The sequence below is a fragment of the Crinia signifera genome, chromosome 9 (assembly GCF_055691185.1).
Source record: "Crinia signifera chromosome 9, ASM5569118v1, whole genome shotgun sequence".
In the NCBI taxonomy this organism is placed as follows: domain Eukaryota; kingdom Metazoa; phylum Chordata; class Amphibia; order Anura; family Myobatrachidae; genus Crinia; species Crinia signifera.
In genome coordinates this window covers 2,761,002-2,786,791 of record NC_139225.1, presented here as the reverse complement: position 1 = coordinate 2,786,791, position 25,790 = coordinate 2,761,002, and the positions used below count along the sequence as shown (strand labels likewise).

Here is a 25,790-nt window from a genome sequence, read left to right as displayed (position 1 = left end):
TCCCCGCCCCCGGGCTCTGAGTGGTCCGCCGTCGCGAATCCCCGCCCCCGGGCTCTGAGTGGTCCGCCGTCATGTACACAGGCCGGAAAACCAATACTGTAATGTCGATGGCGACCAATCAGTGACGTCACCTGCTCCAAGCGCCAAAAATTGTGTCTAGTGTGGAGTTCGTGACGTCATTCGGGAAACCCTGCTCCGGGTCATCTTATCTGAGGCCCAGGCCAGCAACCCCGAGTCCGAGGCCTCTGGACTGGTCCCTTCCATCCACGACCCTCAGCGCCGGCCGCCCACATGGAGGATGACATAGATGTCCCCCAGGAGCGAGAGACTAAGGTGATCGGGGTGTGCTGGGACTTGTAGTTCCGCAGTCACTGGCTGAGCCTGTGCTGGGAGTGAGTTCTATGCTGAGTTGCCCACATATAGGGCCAGATGTACTAAGCTGCGTTCACAAAGTGATGACTCCCTGCCATGCTGCAGTGCAGGCTGGGAGCTGATTGGCTGCTACTTTATCTCTGTCCACTTTATCACGTTTGGAGCTTAGTACATCCCGCTCATAATATAAACTTGCTGAGTCTGTCCGTGACGCCATTTATTATATTATGATGTAAGGTGCAGTATTCAGCGTTTCAAGTGATCATAAAATCGTGTGTTTGGCGTCCAAAGATCACATGTTCCGCTAACCGCACGCTGATCGTAGAAACCAGGCGACCGCTGTGAATGTTTATCGTGAAACGTATAGATCTGACCGATGCTCTGCCTGTCTGGATATCTGTCTGGATCGTTCGCTCTGGGTTCCAAATCTGCGAGTGAATTGCGAGAATATTGCTATCCTGTCGCACATCCATGCGAACCATCAAATGATTCTCCAGTCTGACCCTTCCACTACTCTGCGACAGATACAGGCTGGTCGAGGCCGGTGCTCACGTCACGCCCCCTCCGTTAAAATGCCTGGGCATGCCTGAGTTTTTTTGGACACTCCCAGACAGCGACAGGTCTCCGTTTCCTGTCCATGAAATCGCGATGGTGTTGTAATTCAATATGCTTAATGGGGTGTAATTCAATGTCGTGGGAGAGCGGCGACCGCAAGCATGGCTTCCTGCTCGATGTCACCACTCACCCTGTCAGTATTCAACTCACCCCCCGTCATACGCCAATTCCCCCTCGCTCCGTTTTTTTTGAGCGAGGAGGAATTGGCCGTCACAGGACCCCCAGAACATTGAATAGGGTGAGCGGCTGGCGAAGGGGTTAAACAGCGAGGATCACTGGTTTTCTGCGATCCTCGCTGTTTAACCCCATCGCCGGCCGCATTGAATACTACGCAATATCTTTTGTTGCTATTTGGCTCACGCACGCGTGCTACAATCCATTTGCCTGCGCAGTCGTTCCATAATTGTCCAGATTGTGATGTTGTACGAAAGCGATCAACTCTGAATCAGGACCTGAGACCGTTTCATATATTGTGTAAAGTATGGAAGGGTCCAGCATTTGGGCAGCTGTCACCCCTGCCCTGATCGATCGCCAGCTTACGCTGCATTTTTTATTAATGTTTTGAATATTGATTGGCATTGTGATCGTTCTTTTTCTTTAACGTTTTTCAATCTCTTGCGGCTGGTTTCCACTTCTCTCCACGAGTGCGCTTAACCCAATTTTTATAGACCGATTTTATATTGCCTTTGGGGTTACTAGTGTGAAATCTGATGATTGGTGCAGTGTGAATTGTGTTCTTGTTGGTTTATAAGTATTAAGCTTTTTCAATGTTAAAATATTTTATTTAAATTATTATTATTTTTTTTATTCCTTACTTTCAAAAACAGCAGTAAGTAGGAAAAGTAAGTTCCCCTGATGGGAACAATTTTTACATTTATAATGGATATATAAATACCTGTAACAAATGGGGACTATAGGCTTGCATCAGGGTATTATTGGGCGATTTCTCTGGGTTTCACATGTTGGAAAACCTGGTAATTTCTCTTTATGTTGGGTAAACCTCAATTGATTTAGTGTCGTGATTCCTGAACCTGGGAATTTTAACTTGCATTGTTTTCTGATTTCCCGTGGAATCGCCCATCACTTATGTTTGTGGTATTGAATGGGGTCTGGATCAGAGTTGACAGTACAGGGAATCAGTCTGTAGCTGTAAGGGGATACAGAAACGGATAATTTACAAAAAATATAAAATAAAATTTAGTAAATTGTGTTTTATGTCATCTTTTGGTTTAATTATGTGCTGAGGGACCGGATTCACTTCTGTTCATCCATATATATTCAATGAGGCTGATTCGCCAGATTTTTATGGCGATTTTGTGCTGTAAGGCGAATTTCTGACTAAAACGGTGAATCACCCTATTCAATGACCAGATGGCGAATACATTTCAAGGTTTTTTTCGCCATGATTCACCGAGTAGCAATCGCTATCTTTTTATGGTGAAGTGGAAGGTGAACTTTTAAAATAAAGTGTTTTGTTTTTTACAATTGGTGTAAAAAAAATCTGGAATTTTATTCTGAGGAGGGGCATGCTATTTTTATTCATGTGCTGTAAGCACATGAATATATATTTAATTTAAATTTTTTTTTTTTTTTTTACACAGACCAGCCAGCATGGGGCCGGAGCCGAGCCGCTCATTAGATATTCATATATTCACTTCACCCGATCATTACATATGCATGATCGGGTGTAGTGAATATACCCGGTCCCCTGCTGGCACCCCCGTGGGGCAGCCTGTGCTGCCTGGCACCCGGGGAGCCCACCTCCCCCCCACAAACATTCTGGGGCAGGCAGGGAGACTTCCATCTCCCTGCCTGCCACCGTCCTCAGGCTCCCTGCAGCGTCAGACGGAGAAGCTCAAATTCGCCAGTCAGGGGCAGCGAGCCCCTGACTCGTTGAATACCGGAGCCGGCGAGGCTCCGGAACGCGGCGACCAGTGGCGAATGTGCAGCGAATCCTAAACAGGATTCGCTGCACGTCGCCGGTATTCACATTGAATACCGCCCATAGTGTTCATTCTAGAATTTTTTCAGGGCAGGGTGCTGACCACAGGGAGGGCACATTTTTCAATCATGAGGGCACATTTTAATTTTAAAGGGCAAAATGATGCGCGATATATAGATAGATTAAAAATTACACCTTAATGCCTATCGCACGTCACACACTCATATTATTCCATATGGCATCATTCCAAAGACACGTTATGCCAGGGCTCAACAATTTGTAAAAAAAATATAAGGTCAACAGGGACAGGGCGCGCCAAAAAATTACATCGCAATGTCTATTATACTGTACATCACACACCCATTACATTGTGTACTACATGCAACCATCTTGTGACACTGGAGCTTCAAACATCAGCAAAATTATGCCATAAATGAGCTACAAAATTACCAGCATTGCAATGGTCCCACCCACCCCAAAATAAAAAATGTCAAGCATTGTAATAGGGCTGGCCCCTCCCCACCAAATATCAAATTACATGCACTGTAATAGGGTTGGTTCCCCCCCCCCCAAAAAAAAAATCCTATCATGGTCTACCTCCCCCAAAAAATAAAACAAGCAAAATAATATCCCCCCCCCCCCCCCAATTACTTACAGCCCTCCTACCTTACCAAATTAGTTTCCCCCAACTGCATTTACACAGAGGAGACTTAGGCAGACTGTCTGGGCTGGTAGACACGTGTTCTGAGACTTCCTTCCATAAGGGCACAGATATACTGTATGGGCTGGGAGAGGAGGCGGGCAGGTACCTAAGAGAGCCTGGTGACCGGCGTGTCAGCGCAGCAGGGGGGAGGAGGGATGCATTCTGGAAGAGCTGACAGCCGCTCACGTAAGCGGAGGTGAGCAGCATGGCAGGGGGGGGAGGAGGCATGCTTTTAGCTATAGCTATGGAGCGTTGGCTGTGGAGACTGTAGGCCAGGGGGAGTGTCAACACGCTACCGCCTCTCAGCAGCCGCACACACACAATGTCAGCGGGCGGAGACTTTTCCTGTAGCCACGGCCGGCTAGGAAAAGTCAATTCTCAACGCGGCTATTATCTGTGCAGGGCGGACGAAAACGGGCAGGGCGGAATTCGCTGGCTTGTAAAGGGGGCAGGGCGCAGCGCCCTGTGAAAGGAGCCTAGCATGAACACTACACATAGTTTATGATTGGCAGCTACCAGTGTGTTCGCTTATTGCTCCTGTGTCTGAGAGATAACTTATCTCCGTAATAGCATCTGGTCTTGTTTGAGTAGCATTTGAACACTTTGTGACAACACAATATTTCGTCTTTAGATATATATATATATATATATGGTATGCGGTCCTCTATTAGAATGAACTTAGGTCTACAGTCATTAGGTCTACCCCACTAGGTCGACTGGCAGGAAGGTCGACCTGACTTAAGGTCGACATGGGCCAAGGTCGACATGACTTAAGGTCGAATTTGCATAAAGGTCGACATGAGGAAGGTCGACTGGTCATAAGGTCGACATGGGGTTTTCACTGTTTTTTGAGCCGACAGGCGGTATTTCATGCCCTACCATCCACTAGGGCGTGGTGGGAGAATAAAATAGTGTGCCGAGCGCAGCGAGGCACCGTGCCCGAAGCATAGCGAGCGATGCGAGGGTCTGATTCTCATTGCCAACTGTGTCCATGTCGACTGTGTCGACATTCGGATCAAAAAACAGTGAAAAACCCATGTCGACCTTATGACCAGTCGACCTTCCTCATGTCGACCTTTATGCAAATTCGACCTTAAGTCATGTCGACCTTGGCCCATGTCGACCTTAAGTCAGGTCGACCTTCCTGCCAGTCGACCTAGTGAGGGTCGACCTAATGACTGTAGACCTAAATGCAGTCTGACGAATGATCCCATTCCATATATATCTATCTATCTATATCCCATTTTGGGTCCTATAATCAGTTTTGCAAGTTCCCAATGTAAACATGCTTGGGATAGGCATATGAGTATCCTTACAAAGAAATAAGGATCAAAAAGGGTTGAGATTACCTGAAGGATAAAAAAGGGGCAGACTAGATGGGCCAAATGGTTCTTATCTGCCGTCAAATTCTATGTTTCTATGTCACACATCCAATACATTTAATAGGGACACTTCTAATTTATATTGGTGCTAGAACCTTGATGGGGGGCATTAGATCATGTAGAGTGCAGAATTACTACCACATTGATGCGGATCTCTGGCACTGCTTTCCATGCTGCATTTCTTTGTCTTGTACAGTATTAGGCATTTCATATGGATTTGTTCCTGGAATGTAATTTCTGCAGAAGAAGGTTGTCTGGTGGGAGAAGTTTAATCAGGATTACCAGGGTGTGGGTGTTGATGGCGTCTGATTGGTTAGCGGTATCACTGACCAATCCTATTCCAGCAGCATTCACATCCTAATGGAAATCATACAGTTATTGAGTGTCTTGCTTTCAGTGAAGTGGGTGCCAGTTTTAGGTGGGTAAAGCATTTCTATGATGCTTGCAATATCTGTGTTCTGATTGGCTGACCTGGTGATTGATTTCCCGCCTTCCTTGAAACATGAATTAAGCCCATTGTTAAATCTCAATGGAGAATTTCCCTTTTCTAATGACGGGAGGAGATGGGATATCCATAGTTTGCTTGGACTTTGTTTTGTTCACTCTGTGTACAGTAATATTTACTAACGTGGGGGCTTATAGAAGTGGAGACGTTACCGATGGTAACCAAACAAATTCTACTTGTTATCTAGCACCTTCTAAAATCTGGTTCCTATAGACCAATGGTAGCCAACTCCAGTCCTCGAGAGCTACCAAGAGTTCACATTTTCCAGCTCACCTCGCAGGTACACATGTGCCCTCATTACTGACTGACACATTTTAAAAGATCCATAGGTGGAGCTAATTACTTCACTTGTGATTTTGTGAGTAACATGGAAAACGTGAACTGTTGGTAGCTCTCGAGGACTGGAGTTGGTTACCGCTGCTATAGACCACATCTTCCCTTCTATAAACACATTTTGGTAAATATTCCCCTATGACTTTAAAATCATCAACATTTAGAAACACAGATATCTGAGGCCTATTATTCAGTTTGTTGCCATGTACGTGGTGCGCTGTAGGAACTCCGGGCCACAAGGATGTGCGCAGCTGAACAATGACCGTAATTGAATCCCCTTCCTTAAATCTGTGATTCTGTACATAGGCCCTTAGTCTGGTTGACACGCAAGGCTGCGAGTCCACCAAACGCTGCCCGCCTCCCCCCTTGCACGCCGCGGTCCCCTGCAGGCGTGTGAATGGATGTTTTGCATAAACCTCTATTCGCAGCCTTGCCTGCGGGGATAAAATTATTCGATGGACGCCGACCTTATTTTGCAAGTGCTCGTAGATCTGAGACCAGCAAAATAGTCGATGATCGAGTATGGAATACCGCCTGTCGGCACAAGTCAATATATAAAAAAAAAAAAAGCAAATTTGTGGGTTTTTTTTGATTGTCGACCGAATGCTTATGTTGACCTATTTCAGGTGTCGGCCTAAGCCCTGCCGAGTGACTGTATCCCATTTGAAGACCCCTTTTTATTATGCAAATGGTCTTATTGTAAGTGTCTTTGCTTATTCAACAGGATTTCCAGTTCCGCCAGTTGAAAAAGATCAGAATCTTCAACCCACCCCCAGATCTCCCCAAAGAGCGCTCCAGCCTGCTGGCCCTATCCAACAAGTATGGCTTACTGTTTGCCGGCAGCCCTGCAGGGTTCAAGATCTTTCACACAAAGGATGTCCTCATTCCAAGCAAATCTGGGGAGGACCCCAATAAAATTGGTATTTGATCATTTACACCATCTCTTTTTCATAAAACCCTGCACTTAAGAAAGCGATACTGTTAAACGCGTAAGAACCCATTTGTAGTCGCTTAATTACAGATTATGGTAAGAGAGGGAGCGGCCATTTTGTTTCTCACTTTTTCGAGTAATGCCACATGACCAACTACAGTGTTAGGTTTATGCAGGGGGCATGATTGCTTAAAACACTGATATATCTGGCAATGGGGAGCCAAGGTTTTTGATAGATGTCCAAAATTTCCTTAGATCGCCGACACCCGCAACAGATCCTGAGACGTTTGGAACCAGAGAGGCGACTGCACACCTCATACATTAGATATTGCTTGTTTTTACCTTGAACAATAGGAGGGGGTGGGGATACGTCGTTATGTCAACAGTATGAAGATCGACATACAAAAGGTGGACAGAGGTGGAGGGAGAATAGAATAGTGTGCCGAGCCTAAAGCATGGCGAGCGCAGCGGTACACTGATACGGTGTCCATGTCTACTTACGTCAACAGAAAACTACCCTGATTAATCATACAGACCTCCCCATTGTTGACCTAATTCTTGTTTCAACCTTCAACCCTGTCGACCTAAGCCCTGTCTACCTTTAGTGATCTACCTAGTGCATGTCGACCTTTCTACTGTCGATTCCATGACCCATACCTGAGGTGGTGGAGGAGGAGGGAAATGCAGGATATTATGTATAGGAGAAAGCCGGGATCTTCTACACGTGGCCAAACGTAGCAGCGTTCTCTGCAAGGAACGCTCACATTGCTCCAGGCGAGGGATGGTGCGTACGGGGCAATGTCGCGGTGCGTACGGGGCAATGTCATGGGGCGCAGCGCCTTTGTTATGGAGGAGACCATCGATCCTTCTTCTGTAGGTGTTCTGTGTGATGTTGGAAAGCTGTACAGACTCTATAGGTATTTGGGAGGGTACTTGTGTAGTTTCACATCGGCACTGCCCGCGGATCACATCGTATGCAAATCGCATGCGGTCTGCGGGCAGTGCCGCCGTGAAACTACACAAGTACCTTTGTTACCGAAACCAATATTCTATTTGTCCTCCTGCAGCAGCGGCTCCTCCAGGGATTGAGGTGCGGACAAGGTTTCCTGTGCACCACCTGGCTCTGAGCACGGATAACCTCACACTGTCTGTGTGCATGTCCTGCCCTGAACAGGGATCTTCTGTCTCCTTCTATGATGTCCGGACACTAATGAACGAGGTACGGGCCTACATTTCTCTAGGGTAGGGTTAGCCAGCTACAATCCTCAAGAGCTACCAACAGGTCACATTTTCCAGACCACCTAGCAGGTGCACGCATTACTCAATGACTCATTTAAAAGATCCTCAGGTTGAGCTAATTACTTCACTTGTGATTCCGGGAGAAGACCTGGAAAACTTACGGTTATTCTAGTTCACTCTTTCTGACAAATTCCTTCTTAGATGGACAAAACCATGTGCACTGCAGGTGGGGCAAATGTAACATGTGCACTGCAGGTGGGGCAGAGAGAGTTAGATTTGGTGGGGTTTTACTTCAAATTGAGATCTATATTGCAGTGTAAAAATAAAGCAGCCAGTATTTACCCTGCACAGAAACAAAATAACTCACCCCAAATCTAACTCTCCCTGCACATGTTACATCTGCCCCCCTGCAGTGCACATGGTTTTGTCCATTGAAGAAGTGAACCAGAATAACCCCCTTTGGTCTCCGCGACATACGCTTACCACGATGACATAGTTCTGTGGATTGATCATTAATACTTCTTGTATTCTCTACCACAGTCCCGGCAGCCGAAAGAAGCTTTCGCCTCCCAGAGGCTGCTGAGAGAAGCCGACAGTTTTGTCACAGACCTGAAGTGGAACCCTGCACTCTCCTCTATGGCGGCCTTGTGTCTGAGTGACGGCAGCATCTCCATCCTAAAGGTCGAAGACAATGTCTCTTTATACAGCAGCCTGCCCTCAAGTCTGGGTGTCACCTCAAGTGAGTGACTGTGGGAGCAGGTATCTAGGGTTACACCGATGGGGCGCCGGTGTCCAGCTGGGTTTGGCTAGAAGTTGGTTATGATGATTGCGGTCTGTGTGCTCTCTATGTAGAACAGTATGGGGCAGACCAGATGGGCCAAGTTGTTCTCATCTGCTGTCACGTTCTATGTGTTTCTTCGCTCCAGACCTCAGCAGGTCATATTTTGAGGATTCCTTTAATCGTGAATAGTTGAGTTACAATGTTTTGCTGGTCTGTAATTGTCCCTCCTGCCAGTCTGTAGGGGCATGCGTTCCCTGCCACCAGGAGGGGGTCCAATGTGCAGCATGTATAATCTCCGGCTCCAATCTGATGCGCACGGGAACGTGGACCAATGTCGCACACATGCTATTTGGGCCGATTTCAGGCGTTTTTTTTTTTTTTTTTTTTTGCTGGATCCGCCAGAATCGGGTGAAATCGGTCACAAATTGCAAAGTGCAGGGAGGCCCTGAAATAGCCGTCTCATAACAGCCACCTTTACTGTTCTGATGGCATCTGAATAAAAGCAGATCCACATATTCCATTTTTGATTTGAGGGTCAGGGGTGACGCTACTACGCCCACACAAACACTTTGTTCTCACTCCGCTATCCCCTAGGGAGTTGTATTATACCCGCCATATTGATAAAAGGATAATAATGATGGTCCTGCGCATACCATCGTCCGTTGTCCTGTTTCAGTCCTTGTATAAGCTAGTTTGTAAGAGAATACAGTGATTGGGTCTAAAAGCATTGCCGACCACTATAGGATGACACGTGAAATAGGTCGACACATTAGGCCAACATGAGAGAGGGTGTTTTTTCTTCCTTTACAAAGTAGTGTGACCCAAGCATGGCCAGGGGGTACACTTATATGATGTCGGTGTTGACAAAAACCCCCACATAAATTCATGTCGACCTTTTCATGTAAACCATTTCCATTCCCTAATGCTTGTGTCAACCTATTTCTTATGTCGGCCATAAGACCCATACCCTGTGTAAGTAACTGCATGAGGTTCTATAACAGCGGTTTTCCTTCCAGTGTGCTGGAGCCCCAAGGGGAAGCAGTTGGCCATCGGGAAGCAGAATGGCACCATCGTACAGTATCTCCCAGTAAGTACAATCAGACCATGTATGTGCTTAGCTGTGGTGCCATCCAGAATATGGTCCTGCAAGCAGCTGCTGTGACCCCGGTGGGAGACTAATCTCATTGACAGAGAGGGGTCTTTATTTCACCCATAAATGTAGTGTATGGATAATTTGTGTGTTTTTGTTGTGTTTTTTTTTGCATGATGTAAACAACCTATTAATTGATTAGGGCTAACCCTTGATTAATTTAAACGTTTATGTTCCAATCCTAATTTGCTGCACCCCGGGCGGTAGCGATCTTACATTATGTTTGCACACCGTTCGTTAAAAAACATTTGAATACCCGCCGGTGGGCGCGCGCAGGAGCAGGGTCCTATGGCAAACATTTGAGTCTGGCCTATTGGATTTAGTTCAGATGCAGCGTCAGAGTCTTAGTGCTAATGCGTGGCCAGTGTTCTTAATATACAATGGAATCCCTCCTTGTGCTTCCCTCGATGCACCATCATAACTGGCTGTAGCCCTATGGCAGAATCTGGGATGTGGGTAACAAGGAGAATCCTATTTCTGAGCATGTATATGACTGGTGACTGATCAGCATCTACTTAATACATTGCTCCAACCTTCTACATGGGAAACTTCAATTAGTGGGCTGTAAAATCACAAACCCTTCAGTATAGTCGGTCATTAGGGAAAGGAATAGAAATTGTGATGAACTCTGAGCATAGAAATATACTGGAATTATTATTTTGTCTGGACCACTTACACTTGTACTGATGTGTCCTCATAGACCTAGCCTCAATCCATCATACAGGGCAAGACGCTCAGCTTGGGTGTGCATGGGTGGGCTCTTGCCTATACTTGGCACAGGTTACAATGGCTGTACATGGGTGGTCTTCTTAATCTGGTGGGCACAGGTCACCATGGCAGTCCAGGTATGTGGGGCTGCTGTTTTGCAGAAGACATGGGCAGTGGAACTGGATTAATGATACATGCTGTGTGTTTCAGAACCTGCAGGAGAAGAAGGTTATCCCCTGCCCCTCCTTCTATGACTTGGACAACCCAGTGAAAGGTAAAGCGCGTATGTTATGTATTTACCTGCTGCTCTCAGTCCACATGTTGTATATGCTGCTGAGCTGGTTTGTGTCTCTATGCGGATAACGTCACCATTAGCTGGATAAATCCCTAGGCTTAGATCTTTACGTGCTTACAGTAAGTTGTCTTTCAGTGCTGGACGTGCTCTGGGTCAGTACTTACGTCTTTGCTGTGGTCTATGCGGCAGCTGATGGCTCCTTGGAAACCTCACCACAACTTGTGATGGTTTTGCTTCCGGTAAGTCCCTTTGCAGTCTCCTGTCGGTTTCCACATTACGTTATTACAAGATTGTCTTATAAACCTTGTTCTCGTTTTGGGGTCCGACGTGTGGGGAAACGTAACTTATCTCTCATTTGGTAGCCTGTTATTTGTGTTCTGTTGGTGGATTTAGTTATAAACATTTTGTGTTGCAGAGAAAGGAGGATAAAAGAGGGGAGCGGTTCCTGAACTTCACGGAGACTTGCTACAGCAGCTGCAATGAGAGGCAGCACCACTTCTTCATGCACTACATCGAGGATTGGTGAGTAGTGCCGGGAGTGCGGTCTGCTCTTCCTTGAGTATTGACGACACGATCTAACAAACTAAAATCTAATGGTGCCCCCCAATGCGAAGTGCTGGCACGCTGGTCGAATCTCGCATCTCTAGATAATAAGTGCTGCACTTAATATTTATTGAATCTTGGTTTATCTATTGAAGGTTGTTGTGAGTGCGATCTGTGTTTATATAGCCCCAGATAGACCTGCCCTCGTTCCATAACCCGATTTCAGGTCCCATAGGGTATGCGATGATCGGGTGCACATTGAATGAGGGGGGGGGGGAGTACTTCAGATTTATCACATGGGAGCTTCAAGGTAAATCGAAGCGCGATATCGCACAAGCGTATGGGCACCATAAGAGAGGCAAATATACTGGCTGGTTATAGCTTTGTGCTACAGTCCAAGCAAAGAACTACGTCAGCCATTGTTTACACATCGGCTGAAAAACGCTTTCTTTTTGTTTCTGACTATCCTAAGACCGTGCACGCAGAGTATACATTTATTATTTCCTACTCTCTCGCTTTTTATTAGCTAAACGGATTCTAAAAAAAAGATTAACATCTATATAATCAGACTCTATAAAAACTGACTCTGAGAACCTTAAGTTTATTGCAAAAGTGTTCTACAATGTGTCCTATATTATTATATTCTATTACACTGAACGTGGCTACATATGTTTCATCTTGTTAGAATAAATACGTATTAGATGTCTTGTGTGGTCTGAATGCAGCGCTTCATTTTATGCTTTGCCGTTTTTTTTCCTTTTTGATGGTCAGCACCTTTATTATGGATGAAACTGCGGTCCAGACGAAATAAACACTTTAAATATACACACATCGCAACCAGCGCCATCACATAATCTTCTCTAAATCTGTCTCCTGTCATAGTGTATACACTGGCTATAAAATATCTGTCTATCCACGCACATGACAACATTTGTTACTATCCTTGGCACCTCCACCCCCCACATGCCCCATACACAAAGTACAGCTTGATGCAGGCCCGATGCGGTGTGCATGGGAGGAGCTGCATGCTGTAGCTCCGCCTAGATTCTGCTCGCTGCCAGCCTTCTCTATACGTTATATTCGCTAGACAGTACAAATTCTGTCAGCAGCAGCAATACTTCAGCAGGGCAGGTAGCGCACACAGAGGCCTAGAGACCCTATCATGATACCTTCGGTATTTTGCTGTCCCCGCGCGCAGAGACCACACTGTGTCTCAGCTGTCGGCTCCTCATTCAGGTTGTGGACACTTGGCACATCACATCCGCAACCAGTGACTAGAGCGCCATAAGATCGGAACAGGAGCGCCACTGATACTGTTGGATCATCCTGCATAGAAGTATATACAGTCAGCCCATGGAGTGGGGGACAATGGAGGTGCCCACTTGAGGCCAGGAGCCTAACGACAGCTAACTTTGTTGTCTGATGTATTTGAAATATTGTAGGTTTTTATTATTCTCCTTTCCTCCCCTCAGGAATGTTCTTCTTGGGGCATCAGCAGCCTCAATAGAAGTCAGTGTCATTTCCAGGCCTCCCGACCAGGTAATTATTATTATTATTATTATTATTATTATTATTATTAATGATAATATAGAATTACTGGGTGCGTTTTCACGTATGATTGAATTGTACAATGTGATTGGCACTGAAAATTAAATAACTTAAGACATAAATAGCGGGACTTCTGATTTTATTAAAGCTTCTAAAGAGGAGGGGTTGGCTACCAATCTGATTTGCAGCTGTCCTTTATCTGGTACAGTATCCTATTGGTCACACTGACCCCACGGCCAATGCTGCATGCACCTGCAACCAGTGGCGGCGGCTGCAGTAGTATCTATGGGCGAACTCCCATTCACTGCAGGTGGTGCAGGTGCTGGTTACACAGCACAAGGGAAACTTCTCACACCTGCATTAGAGCTGTTGTCCGTGTGGTCTGCAGAGTTTGTCCTGGAGCTCGTGTCCATGTTGGGGGGGACACACTCTCTCTAGTTGGGTCGCTGGCTGGCCCGTGTATGGTTCTGTCTCTCTCAGCCTCACGAGCACTCTCTAGTTGGGGTTCTGTCTCTCTCAGCCTCACGAGCGCTCTAGTTGGGTCTCTGTCTGGCCCGTGTATGGTTCTGTCTCTCTCAGCCTCACGAGCACTCTAGTTGGGTCTCTGTCTGGCCCGTGTATGGTTCTGTCTCTCTCAGCCTCACGAGCACTCTAGTTGGGTCTCTGTCTGGCCCGTGAATGGTTCTGTCTCTCTCAGCCTCACGAGCACTCTAGTTGGGTCTCTGTCTGGCCCGTGAATGGTTCTGTCTCTCTCAGCCTCACGAGCACTCTAGTTGGGTCTCTGTCTAGCCCGTGAATGGTTCTGTCTCTCTCAGCCTCACGAGCACTCTAGTTGGGTCTCTGTCTGGCCCGTGTATGGTTCTGTCTCTCTCAGCCTCACGAGCACTCTAGTTGGGTCTCTGTCTGGCCCGTGTATGGTTCTGTCTCTCTCAGCCTCACGAGCACTCTAGTTGGGTCTCTATCTAGCCCGTGAATGGTTCTGTCTCTCTCAGCCTCACGAGCACTCTAGTTGGGTCTCTGTCTGGCCCGTGTATGGTTCTGTCTCTCTCAGCCTCACGAGCACTCTAGTTGGGTCTCTGTCTAGCCCGTGAATGGTTCTGTCTCTCTCAGCCTCACGAGCACTCTAGTTGGGTCTCTGTCTGGCCCGTGAATGGTTCTGTCTCTCTCAGCCTCACGAGCACTCTAGTTGGGTCTCTGTCTGGCCCGTGTATGGTTCTGTCTCTCTCAGCCTCACGAGCACTCTCTCTGTCACAGAGCACATGGGAGCTTTGGATACTGGAAGACTCGAGCCGAGCGGAGTTGCCGGTGACGGATAACAGCGATGACACTTTTCCCATGGGTGTTGTGGTCGATTACAGCAGCCAACTGGAGATATTCATTAGTACGTACCCTTAGTGAATATTACATTGCTCATGTTAAGTTGTATCTTGCCACACTGCAGCCTTGCGATTCCATCATCACTAAGGGGCCCATACACGGTGCAATCATTGCATGTGTTTTGGTCTAGATTGATTTGTGTGCAATGCAATTGGGACCTAGTTAGTATGGGCAACACATACTTTTTGATCCGCGCAATGGGATGTGCGTGGGAGCGCGCATCACATTGCACCCGTAAATGACACAGTGTATGGGCACCTTAAGGCTGTGCTGAAACTTTAAACCTCTACTTATAAGGATATTTTGCCTGCAGAATAATAAGGGGTACCTGGGTAGTTCTTTTTAATATGTCTTGCTGTGTTCCTAAAGTTTGTTTTGTAAGCAAGGCGGTGGGCAGGGCCCAGTCCATAGCAACATTGCTTATACATGTAATGGGTGACTTCGGGGTCTGCTCTAAAATATTAACTATGGGGGTAGTTGGTGGATTCAGTCAAGCCTAGAAGTTGGTTCCCCTAGTTAGTACTGTAGCTGTAGATTTCCTGCATCTCCCTGGGCTGGTCTACCACCTACCAGTCGCTGGGCCGTATTCAATGCTCGTGACAGTGTGCAGCACCGATTGCTCGCCATCACCGCCGGATTTTATTTATCTTTCATGGTGACTATGTGCCATTGCCACATAGTCACCATGAAAGATAAATAAATCCTTTTTTTTCTATGTGTTATGAAGAAACATCCTTTATTATAAACCCGTATTATTAACTGCATTTTATTATTTAAATATGAGCTATTAAAGTACAATAATACATACTCTCAAACATGACCCATTGCATTAGGATGAACATGCTCTGCTCCTGGACTTTCCTCTATGTAGGATTGCTGCCACCTGTGGTGAAACACCCTTCTCATTAGTTACCCAGCTCCCCACAGGTGCTGGCAACCCTACATTACCAGGGAAGGCCAGGAGCAGAGCATTGGAGAGGGTCAGGTAGACCAGTGTGCTGTGTGCGACGGTTCCTTCTCGCTCCCTCACCATGTTCTGGAATATACCTGTGTTTGCTTGTCCTGTACAGGTGACGAGAAGACCTTACCTCCTGCTCCAGTGCTTCTGGTGCTTTCCACCGATGGGATCCTGTGTCCCTTTCATATGATCAACCTAAATCCTGGTGTGAAATCTCTTACCACAGTCCTGGAACCGATGCCTATGGGAGGAGACCGTCCAGTGAAAACTGGGGGTATGTGGGGGTTTTACTATTCAATCAGATGTTATTTAAAACAAATCCTACATAAATGGCAAATGGCACATACGTGGAAACCGCTGTTTTATCTATATAGGTTGTCTGGCGCAGTCCTCAATGCAATAACTCCAGTGCCCCTCTGCCAACAGGCATAGACATAACCTATAAATGGCTGGCAGTGATGAGACTCCTCAAAAGTGCCATCCGTGTATTTCTTGTGTGTGTGTATATTTCTGTGTGTGTGTTTGTGTGTGTGTGTGTGTGTATATATATATATATATTTCTGTGTGTGTGTGTGTGTGTGTGTGTGTGTATATATATAGTTTGCATTTACTAATCGTAGTGTTGTGCGTTTTCTCATTGAAAAAATGTGTGCCAACCTTTGGTGTGTGTGTGTGCGCACGCACTTGTTATGGCACTACGATAGATGCATTTATTAAATGGAGGGTGCCAGCCTGGTTTGGGAATGTGTGTGTGTGTGTGTGTGTATATATATATATATGTGTATATATATGTGTGTGTATATATATATATGTAGCCACACTCATCCTGGCTGCCACGCAGGTGCCCGTTTGCCATGCCCAGTCACACACAAGACTCTGCATTTCATTGGCTGGAAGCCCAGCTCCCAAAACACGCAAAGAATTACACAAATGCTCTTACAGTAAGAAGGTGTGTGTGTGTGTGCCCAGACACTGCTTACTATAAAAAGGTGTGTGTGTGTGCCCAGACACTGCTTACTATAAGAAGGTGTGTGTGTGTGCCCAGACACTGCTTACTATAAGAAGGTGTGTGTGTGTGTGTGCCCAGACACTGCTTACTATAACAAGGTGTGTGTGTGTGTGTGTGTGTGTGTGCCCAGACACTGCTTACTATAAGAAGGTGTGTGTGTGTGTGTGCCCAGACACTGCTTACTATAAGAAGGTGTGTGTGTGTGTGTGTGTGTGTGTGCCCAGACACTGCTTACTATAAGAAGGTGTGTGTGTGTGTGTGCCCAGACACTGCTTACTATAAGAAGGTGTGTGTGTGTGTGTGTGTGTGTGTGTGCCCAGACACTGCTTACTATAAAAAGGTGTGTGTGTGTGCCCAGACACTGCTTACTATAAAAAGGTGTGTGTGTGTGTGCCCAGACTGCTTACTATAAGAAGGTGTGTGTGTGTGTGCCCAGACACTGCTTACTATAAGAAGGTGTGTGTGTGTGTGCCCAGACACTGCTTACTATAAGAAGGTGTGTGTGTGTGTGTGCCCAGACACTGCTTACTATAAGAAGGTGTGTGTGTGTGTGTGTGTGCCCAGACACTGCTTACTATAAGAAGGTGTGTGTGTGTGTGTGTGTGTGTGTGTGTGTGTGTGCCCAGACACTGCTTACTATAAGAAGGTGTGTGTGTGTGTGCCCAGACACTGCTTACTATAAGAAGGTGTGTGTGTGCGTGTGCGTGCGTGCCCAGACACTGCTTATTGTAAGAAGTGTATAATACAGAACATTTTTTAATGAATATTTTTGGTTAGTTTGTGTCTGCTTATAATTAAAGCTTCAGAGTAGGATGCTGTTAATAGTTTTAATGATAAAAGTTGTTCACTAAAGAGACAAAAAATGATCTATTAATTGTGATTGGTCTGTTTGCAGCACCAGGACCTGCAGTAACTCCTCCCAGCGTTCCCTGTGTGGTCGCTCCAGCGTTCAGTACTCCAGTTTCCAATCTAGCTGGAAATAACCAATCTGCTTCCCCGGGCTTCAGTATTCCTGCTTCTAGCTTCCCTGGCAAACCTCAGATTGCTCCACAAGCTTTCACCTTGCCTTCTGCAAATCTCTCCGGCAAACCTCAGATGGCTTCCACGGCCTTCTCTGTTCCTACCACAGGTTTCTCTGGGCAACTTCAGGCTACTCAACACGCTTTCGGTACTCCGGCTGCCAGTGTCCCTGGCCAAGTTCAGACTAATCCTCAGGCCTTCAGCATTGCAGCAAGCTTCACTGGCCAACCTCAGGCTACTGCTTCGGGGTTTGGTGTTCCTGCAACAGGTGTTGATGGCAAACCTCCACCTACTGCACCCGGTTTCGGCATTCCTGCCCCAAGTTTCACTGGACAACTTCCAGCTACTGCACCATCGTTTGGAGCTCCTGGTCCAGGACTTGGCATTCAGGCTGCTTCAACTGTTTTTGGTGTTCCTGCCTCAAGCCTTGGTAATAAGCCCCAAACTACGGCACCAGGTTTTGGCGTTTCAGCCCCGAGTTTCACTGGCCAACCTCCAGCTACTGCCCCATCGTTTGGAGCTCCTGCCGCAGGTCTTGCTGGAAAACCTCAAGCTGCTCCACCTTCTTTCAACCTGTTTTCCGCAGCGTCTGCCACAAGTGCACCTCCCAGTTCATCTGCTGGCTTATTTGGGACTTCAGCCAAGCAACCTACTGCTACAAATACTTCTGTCAGTTCATCATCAGGTTTATTTGGGACATCAGCTAAACAACCCAGCTCCCAGGCATTTTCCTTCTCGACGCAGGCTCCTGTAGCATTTGGGTCGACTAGTCCAAAGCCCGAAAACTCCAACAGTTCCACCCAAGCAGCGGATTCCAGCTTTGCACCCACGTCATCTGTTAAAGTGAACCTCAAGGATAAGTAAGTACTAGTGTTAGAGATTAAGCTGAGCGTAGTCTGCGTGCATAGGATTCTCTTGCAGTTCTATATGTGGACAATGGGTCTGATTCAAACCCGATTGCTCGGCTGGGAATTCGCAGCCCGAGGGATTATAGAAGGACTGCCCATGTGACCAGTACCCAGTGCACAATCCCTGCGATTGTGCACTGGGTACTGGTCACATGGGCAGTCCTTCTTCGGCCCCCCAGCCGAAGAAACCAGCTTTAATTTGCCATAGCTGGCCTTTCGCAAGGTGATTGACAGCTGGGCGGGCTTAGTGAGCGGCATGCCGGCATTTTCTGGGACTGCCCCCAAATTTGCATGTGACGCCCGGCTGTTGGGAGGGAGGGCAGCTGACGTCCTCAGTGGCCTCCTTCTCACTACAGCCATTGCGAACATGGGGGGGAAACCATTCGATGGGGCGTGATTGGGAATAGTTTTCCCCTATGTGCAGCCGATAATGTTACTAAATAGCAAAAGGGGGAGGGTAGCGCGCAAGTAGAGACTGTCAAAAAAGTTCTTCTCTTTTCTGGGGAGACCTAGTCAGAGTAGGCCCAACGCATTTTGCCCAGTTGTTTTCATTCTGGCTGGGATGTCTCATAGTTCCAGAGTCCACCAAAATGAAAGAATTTTCCCATGGTGGACACATCATGCCCGTGTGTGGCTAGGAGTCAGTCAGGAGTAGAACAGCGTTGTGTCTCTGGGTTCTACCCCTTTTTTGTGCCTCTTCTTCCATTCTATGGGGTAGTCCACCTTTCTTGAGATCGTATGTCAATTAGTAAGATTCTAAATCGGAATCCCACCTTTGTTGTATCCCTAGCCCCATTGGGTCGCTTATTGTTTGCTTGGCCATGTCATGTTGACCTTTATACATCACTACGCTGTGTTTAGTTGTCCAATCTGACCTCTCCGTGTTATATTCTAGGTTCAGTGCTGTGGACACACACCAGGTTACGTCAGGCTTTGCTTCCAGTGCCCAGAACTTCTCTTTCGCTGCTCAAGCTAAGCCCACAACTGCGCCAATTGCCGGTGTCAGTGCTTTGCCTTCATCTCCAACCACGATGGCTCCCAGCAGACCCTTTGCAGACGGAAAACAGATGGGTGCGTTTAAAGACACAGAAGCGATGAGCATGGCTGCCATAGGGCTGGTGCAAGCTTTAATATTGCACCCACTGGGGCAGAATAGACCTGCTGCTAGTGGGCGTCTCAGTGGGTGAAGGATAGTTGGGGACGCAGAAGACACGGTCGCTGCTGCTTATACCTTCCGAATTGGGCCACATGGTCGACCACTTATTGTCGGACACGTTTATTAGATGCCTAAAAATGGTCGGCAGCGTCTAAATTGACACTAATAAAATAACGACTCAATCAAAGGTCGATGGGAACGTGGGGGACCGTAACCAGGTTGATTTTTTTTTTTTCGACTTGTTTATACTTCACCATTCACAAAGAGGGAGAATATATTAGGTGGCACCATGCCCAAAGAACGGCGAGCCATGCAGTACACTTATATGGTGTCTGTCAACATAGGCACACCAATAACGCACTTCAAGGTCTGTGTTTTTTTTAGTTTTTTTTTGGTACTTGTGTATTATCACGGCGCCCGGCTACGCTACGTTTTTCAGTGTAGCCCAATGGCTGCCTAGCGTACTTAGCGTAGTGACTCTGCGGCAGCCCTGCATTGTCAGCGTAGTGTCCCAGTCAGGCAGCTAGTCACCGTACTGTCCCCGGGATCTGCAGCTCCGTCCCTGGCAAGCCTCTCACACAGAGCTGATAACCGCCAGCATACTGGCAAATGCCTCCATTTCAAACCCCCACTTTCCAAGCCAGCCCGAAGCATGGCGAGCGGACGCGGTACGCGTCCTTCCAACCTTTTCATACCGCTACTATCCACGGCGTGGAGTTGATTTTATAAAGTGTGGTGAGCGCAGCGAGCCACCGAGCCCAAAGCGTGGCGGGAGGACGCAGATTACTTGACGTGTATTCCGCATCCCCTCGCGGGGCTCGCCATGCTTTGGACTCGGTGGCTCGCTGTGCTCCCCACACTCCACGCCGATGTGGATAGTGGGGTATGAAAAGGTCAGGAGGACGTGTACACCTTGCTGCGCTCGCCACACTTCGGCTGGCGTGGATGGTGGGGGTGTTTCAGGAACACATTCACACCAGTCATGTCAGGCAGGTTAAAATGGTTAATGGTTCCCACTCAATGTAATAAGCGCTGACTGACTACGCTAACTGCGTAACGCTGACTGATGGGGGAACTCCGTTCTCTCTGCCACCTAATTACCCCCCCCTCCCACCATTAGACAGACAGGGCCGGTGGTAGGGTTTTTGGCATCCCCCTGCAAACTAATATGTTATTCTGTGAGAATTACTGTGCAGGGCCTATGTGGAGGTTAAAATTTTCAACCTCCCCATTAGAGTTGGTGGAACTCAGTTTCTCCCTGTTCCCCTCACTTTAACCCCTGGGTACGCCCTTGATCATTACTGTCCATTGAAATGCCCTGTCTGTATTGATCCATTTCTTGTCTTCCGAGCAGTTCCACAAGCTGCACCAAGTTCCTCCACGGCCAGAGTAAGTGCACCGGTGGCGAGGCAGGCACCGTCGCAGGTAAGTGTGCGGCTGTCTGCTCGTGATGGTTTTTAAATGGCTTTCTAAAATGGTACCAAATGTAGCCTGTGTTTCCTCGCCTGTTTTTCATATTCTCATACTTTAAATACTTACCAATATGATGTTGTTGCATATTCTGGGTGGTGTTATTTTAGTCAGCATAAGTTAAATCTAAAATAGAATGCAGACTGATTTTCTTACATTTTAGAACAGTGGTTCTCAAACTCGGTCCTCACGACCCCACAAAGTTCATGTTTTCCAGGTCACCCGACAGGTGCACTCATTACTGACCGACACGTTTATTAAAGATCCACAGGTGGAGCTAATTATTTCACTTGATTCTGTGAGGAGACCTGCAAAACATGAGGACCGACTTTGAGAACCTGTGCTCTAGAGAATAAAAATACTTAAGCCAATACCGAACATTTCTCTGTACTATTCTGATATCAGAAGTTACAGCATTGCCGTAAGAACCTTTTATTCTGATATCAAAATAGCACAGACAAATGATATTGGCATAAGTATTTTTATTTTTAGGAAATTGTGAAAGGCCGTCCACTGCGTCGGGGTTTTTCGATCATACGGTACGCAGTGCACTGCGAACAGATTTGCTATAGCCGTATATACACATGTTTATGTTATTATTAATTGGTATCGGGTTTAACAATGCACAATCCTTGACATCCGTTACAGCAGGGCTGGCCACACTGGTCCTAGATCTACCAACAGTCCATGTCTTCCTGACCACCTGTGGTTCTGTAGAATGCGTTGGTTAGGAATGAAGGCAGCACATGTTTGAAAATGTAACCGTTGGTAATGACTGCACCTGTGCACCAGCTAGGTGGGGTGACCTGTTAGTGGATCACGAGGACCAGTTTGGCCACTCCTCAGTTACAGCCATGATCAGTAATCTGATGTAAGGCGATCTTTATAACAGATTGGAAAGTGATAAAGTACCAGCCAATCAGCTGTCACCTGTCCTCTTGCAGGCTTTGATTGGTTGGAGCCTTATTTCTCTCCAGACTTCGATAACGCTCAGTATCCCCCATAAACCATGACATGGTTATCTCCCGCACGAAGATCTTGTTTGGCTCCATATGATGCCTAGGTTTCTCCTTCATCCACTAGGTGTCACTGGAGTTACACTGGGGAATAGAAGGCGACCACAGGGAGCATGGGCACTTTAAAATAATTAATCAGTGTGACCAACTCCTCCCCTTCTACTTCCCCTCCCAGGCAGTCTTAGATCGTGCCCAAAAGGGAGCAGGTCACATTTGGCTCATCTCCTGGGCTTTTTGTAATTAGGGCATAAAGCAGCAAGTTTTGCCTTTGAGGACAGGCAGATAGTTGCTGCTACTATCTGCCTGCGACGTGGGAGCCTGCCGGAGGGAGCCGGCTGCTGCTTAAGGGTTTGCGCCCGGCTCCCTGGCTGACAGAGACCACCGTCTCTGGAGCTGTAACGGGCGCCGCTCACACGCAGCGTGCACCCGATCCTCCCCCAGCCCCACCGCCGACGGCACGGCCGCAGCACTGTGAGTATTACCCTGCCTTCCTATTAGAGGAAGGTCAGGGACACAAACGGCGGTGCAGCAGAGGGTTTTTTAAACCTGGCGCCATTATGGGTGACGGAGCTGCCGGGCGGGGGGCGGAGTTACCGCGCGGTACTTCCCAGCAGGCCTTGGCATACCCCAGCGTTCCTTGAAGTCGCGGCGGCCATCTTGGACATTTGGCGCCGTTTGAACACGCGGCTGGAGGCTCCACTGTTGCGCTGCAGATCTATCCTGACTGCAGTTGGGCGATCCTTGTCCCCTGGTGACCGTCCTGCTGAACGCTCTATCCGGTCTGTGAGTTACAGTGGGGATTAGAGCTAGGTGGAGACAGTTTGGGCTGTGTCTCAAATTAAGAGCTATAGCGCTCCTAGGTATATGCCATAGCGTTGTACAAAGCTCTGTGACAGCTCTTTTACTTTCACTGTCTCTCCCTTCCAGCATATATATTGCTGCCTATCCTATACCTACTATCTGTGATCAGTCTGGTAGTGTGTGGTGATTGCTGGGTGTTCTGTTGAACCATGGCAGGGGGTAGCTCCAAGAGGGTTACTTGCAAGAAGTGTACTGTAAAATTTACACCTTCTAAGGAGGGTGACTCTGTACGTGATAAATGCGCTGCTTTACCCCCAGCTCCAGAGTCCCCTGTGCATACCACTGTTTGGGCATCACAGTTAGCTGATGTAATGTCTCATTTAGCTTGCGAGCTCTCTGCAGCTCAAAAGGACAGAGAGACTTCCAGAACTCAACAGGCTTCCTTGACTTCTGCTGTGCAGAGCTTAACAAAGGCCTTGACTCCAGCAGAGGGCGCCATTGCTTCATCTTCTAGGCAAAATCCCCCTCCCTTACTCAGGAAAAGGGTATTACAGCCCTCTGGGGATTCTGGGGAGTATGATGATATGCCTGATCTGGAGGAGGGCGAGTTTGCCCTTCCAGATAATTATGATGATGATGAGGATGATGTGGAACCTGAGGCTCAGGCGTTAGTTACGCAAGAGCCGGCCCCAGCCACTCCAGGTCTGGAGGACCTTATACATATGGTAAAGGTTGCCTGCAAGGTGTCAGATGACACAGACATTCCTGCTCGTCCTTCTTTCTTTGGAAAGAGACAAAGGCAGTCAGCCACCTTCCCCCCAGCGGAGGAGTTGGATGAACATATTTTGCAGGCTTGGAATCATCCTGACAAAAAATTCCAGGTACCTCAGAGGTTTCTGGCTGCTTATCCTCTTCCACCAGAGGGTAGAAAGAGGATTGAGATTCCTCCAGTAGTGGACTCTTCAGTCTCACGACTGTCTAAAAAGACGGTTCTCCCGGTGCCGGGTGCAACCACTCTTAAGGATACTTCTGACCGTAAGTTGGAGGTAACCCTTAAGAACATTTTTTCAGCCGCTGGTATTATTCAGCGTCCGGCCCAGGTCGGGTGCTGGGTAAATAAAGCCATGGGGGTATGGGCTTCTCAGATCCTAACAGAGGTCCGTGAGGGCTCTGACCCTGCTTCCATTGTTCAGCTGGCTGAACAGATCCAGGAGGCATCCAATTATTTAATAGACGCCTCTTCTGACGTCTGCATGGTTGCAGCCAAGGTTTCGGCCTTATCCATATCTGCTCGCAGAGCTCTCTGGTTACGCCAATGGCAGGCTGACGCAGAGTCCAAGCGTGGTGTGGAGGCCCTGGCGTTCAATGGGGAGGTTCTTTTCGGGCCAGAGCTCGACAAGTGGATCTCCCAAGCAACGGGAGGTAAGTCCCACTTCCTTCCCTCAGCGGCTCCTCCAGCTACACGCAGGACCCCTCAAAGGCCCTCCTTTCGGTCCTTTCGGCCTACGACCAGATTCAGAGGTCGTTCCAGAGGCGGAGCTCCATCTAGAGGCTCCAGAGGACGAGGCAGAGGCGCCTCGGCAGCTGTCCAGGAGCCCAAGTCCTCCAAGCCAACCGCATGACTGTCCACGGTCCCATCTGGGGGATCCCAGAGTCGGGGCCCGACTGCTGTCCTTCTGTCACATCTGGCTGCAGTCTTGTCAGGACTCGTGGGTAAGGGATCTGGTAACCCAGGGTTACAAAATCCATTTCAGGTTAGTCCCTCCAAACAGGTTTTTCAAGACCGGTCTCCCAGTCTCAGGAGACAAGGCGCAACTTCTGTTGTCAGCAATCAACAAGCTGCGGACAACGGGAGTTGTGATTCCAGTACCCGAGGATCAGCGTACTCAGGGTTACTACTCCAGTCTGTTCCTGGTGCCGAAGCCGGATGGCTCGGTAAGGCCTATACTAAATCTAAAAGACTTGAATCCGTTTCTACAAGCGGTCAAATTCAAGATGGAGTCCCTGCAGTCGGTGATTCAGGGACTGGAACAGGGAGAGTTCCTGGTATCCTTGGATATCAGGGATGCATACCTGCACATCCCCATCTGGCCCCCTCACCAGGCCTTTCTCCGGTTCGCTATACAGGAACAACACTGGCAGTTCCAGGCCCTGCCGTTCGGTCTCTCATCGGCCCCCAGGGTCTTCACCAAGGTGATGGCAGTGATGATGGAGGTCCTCAGGGCTCAGGGGATTACCATCATCCCTTACTTGGACGATCTTCTTCTGAAGAATCGTTCAAGGGAGGCCCTGTTGTCCAACATACGGCTCACCCAGGAGACTCTCATCAGTCATGGGTGGATTCTGAACTTTGCAAAGTCTCAGCTACAGCCGTCTCAACGTCTTCTCTTTTTGGGGATGATTCTAGACACCCAGCAGATGAAGGTTTTTCTACCATCCGACAAAGTTCAGTCCCTGCAGGTCCTGGTCAGGTCGGTCTTGCGACGGCCACAGGTAACGGTGCACCTTTGCACCAGACTCTTGGGGAAGATGGTATCTTCCTTCGAGGCGGTACAATACGGCCGCTTCCACTCGCGCCAATTCCAGTTGTCTCTCCTTCACCAGTGGTCAGGGTCTCACCTGCATCTTCAGCAGCAGGTGACCCTGTCTCCTCGAGCCCGTCTGTCTCTGCTGTGGTGGCTCAACTCCGAAAACCTGCAAAGGGGCAGGAGGTTCGGCATATGGGAGTGGACTCTCCTCACCACAGACGCCAGCCTTCGAGGCTGGGGGGCGGTAACGCTGGAACACCAGTTCCAGGGTTTGTGGACGAGGCAGGAGAGCTTACTCTCCATCAATGTGCTGGAACTCAGAGCAGTCTACTATGCTCTTCTGCAGGCGGGACACCTGCTGCGGAGCAGAGCAATCAGAGTTCAGTCCGACAACGCCACAGCCGTCGCCTACATAAACAAGCAGGGCGGCACTCGGAGCAAGGCGGCGATGAAGGAAGTAAGCAGGATCATCCTCTGGGCTCAGAACCATGCTCAGGCCT

At 48.0% G+C, this 25,790-nt stretch overlaps 1 protein-coding gene across 4 annotated transcripts in view; it reads left to right on the top strand.

Moving 5' to 3' along the window:
* Nucleotides 1-53: 53 nt before the first annotated feature.
* The window catches only part of NUP214 (nucleoporin 214), a 66,966-nt gene continuing 41,229 nt past the window's right edge, over nt 54-25,790 (top strand). For all 4 annotated transcript variants that reach the window (XM_083160891.1, XM_083160890.1, XM_083160889.1 and 1 more), the window contains exons 1-14: nt 54-333; nt 6,577-6,772; nt 7,851-8,002; nt 8,563-8,761; nt 9,820-9,890; nt 10,872-10,935; nt 11,092-11,195; nt 11,372-11,478; nt 12,972-13,038; nt 14,302-14,428; nt 15,495-15,656; nt 17,287-18,271; nt 19,215-19,390; nt 20,830-20,900. In XM_083160891.1, coding sequence (XP_083017017.1) covers nt 292-333; nt 6,577-6,772; nt 7,851-8,002; nt 8,563-8,761; nt 9,820-9,890; nt 10,872-10,935; nt 11,092-11,195; nt 11,372-11,478; nt 12,972-13,038; nt 14,302-14,428; nt 15,495-15,656; nt 17,287-18,271; nt 19,215-19,390; nt 20,830-20,900 — 2,523 coding nt within the window. In that variant the 5' untranslated portion in view covers nt 54-291. The remainder of the gene's footprint in view (nt 334-6,576; nt 6,773-7,850; nt 8,003-8,562; nt 8,762-9,819; nt 9,891-10,871; nt 10,936-11,091; nt 11,196-11,371; nt 11,479-12,971; nt 13,039-14,301; nt 14,429-15,494; nt 15,657-17,286; nt 18,272-19,214; nt 19,391-20,829; nt 20,901-25,790) is intronic.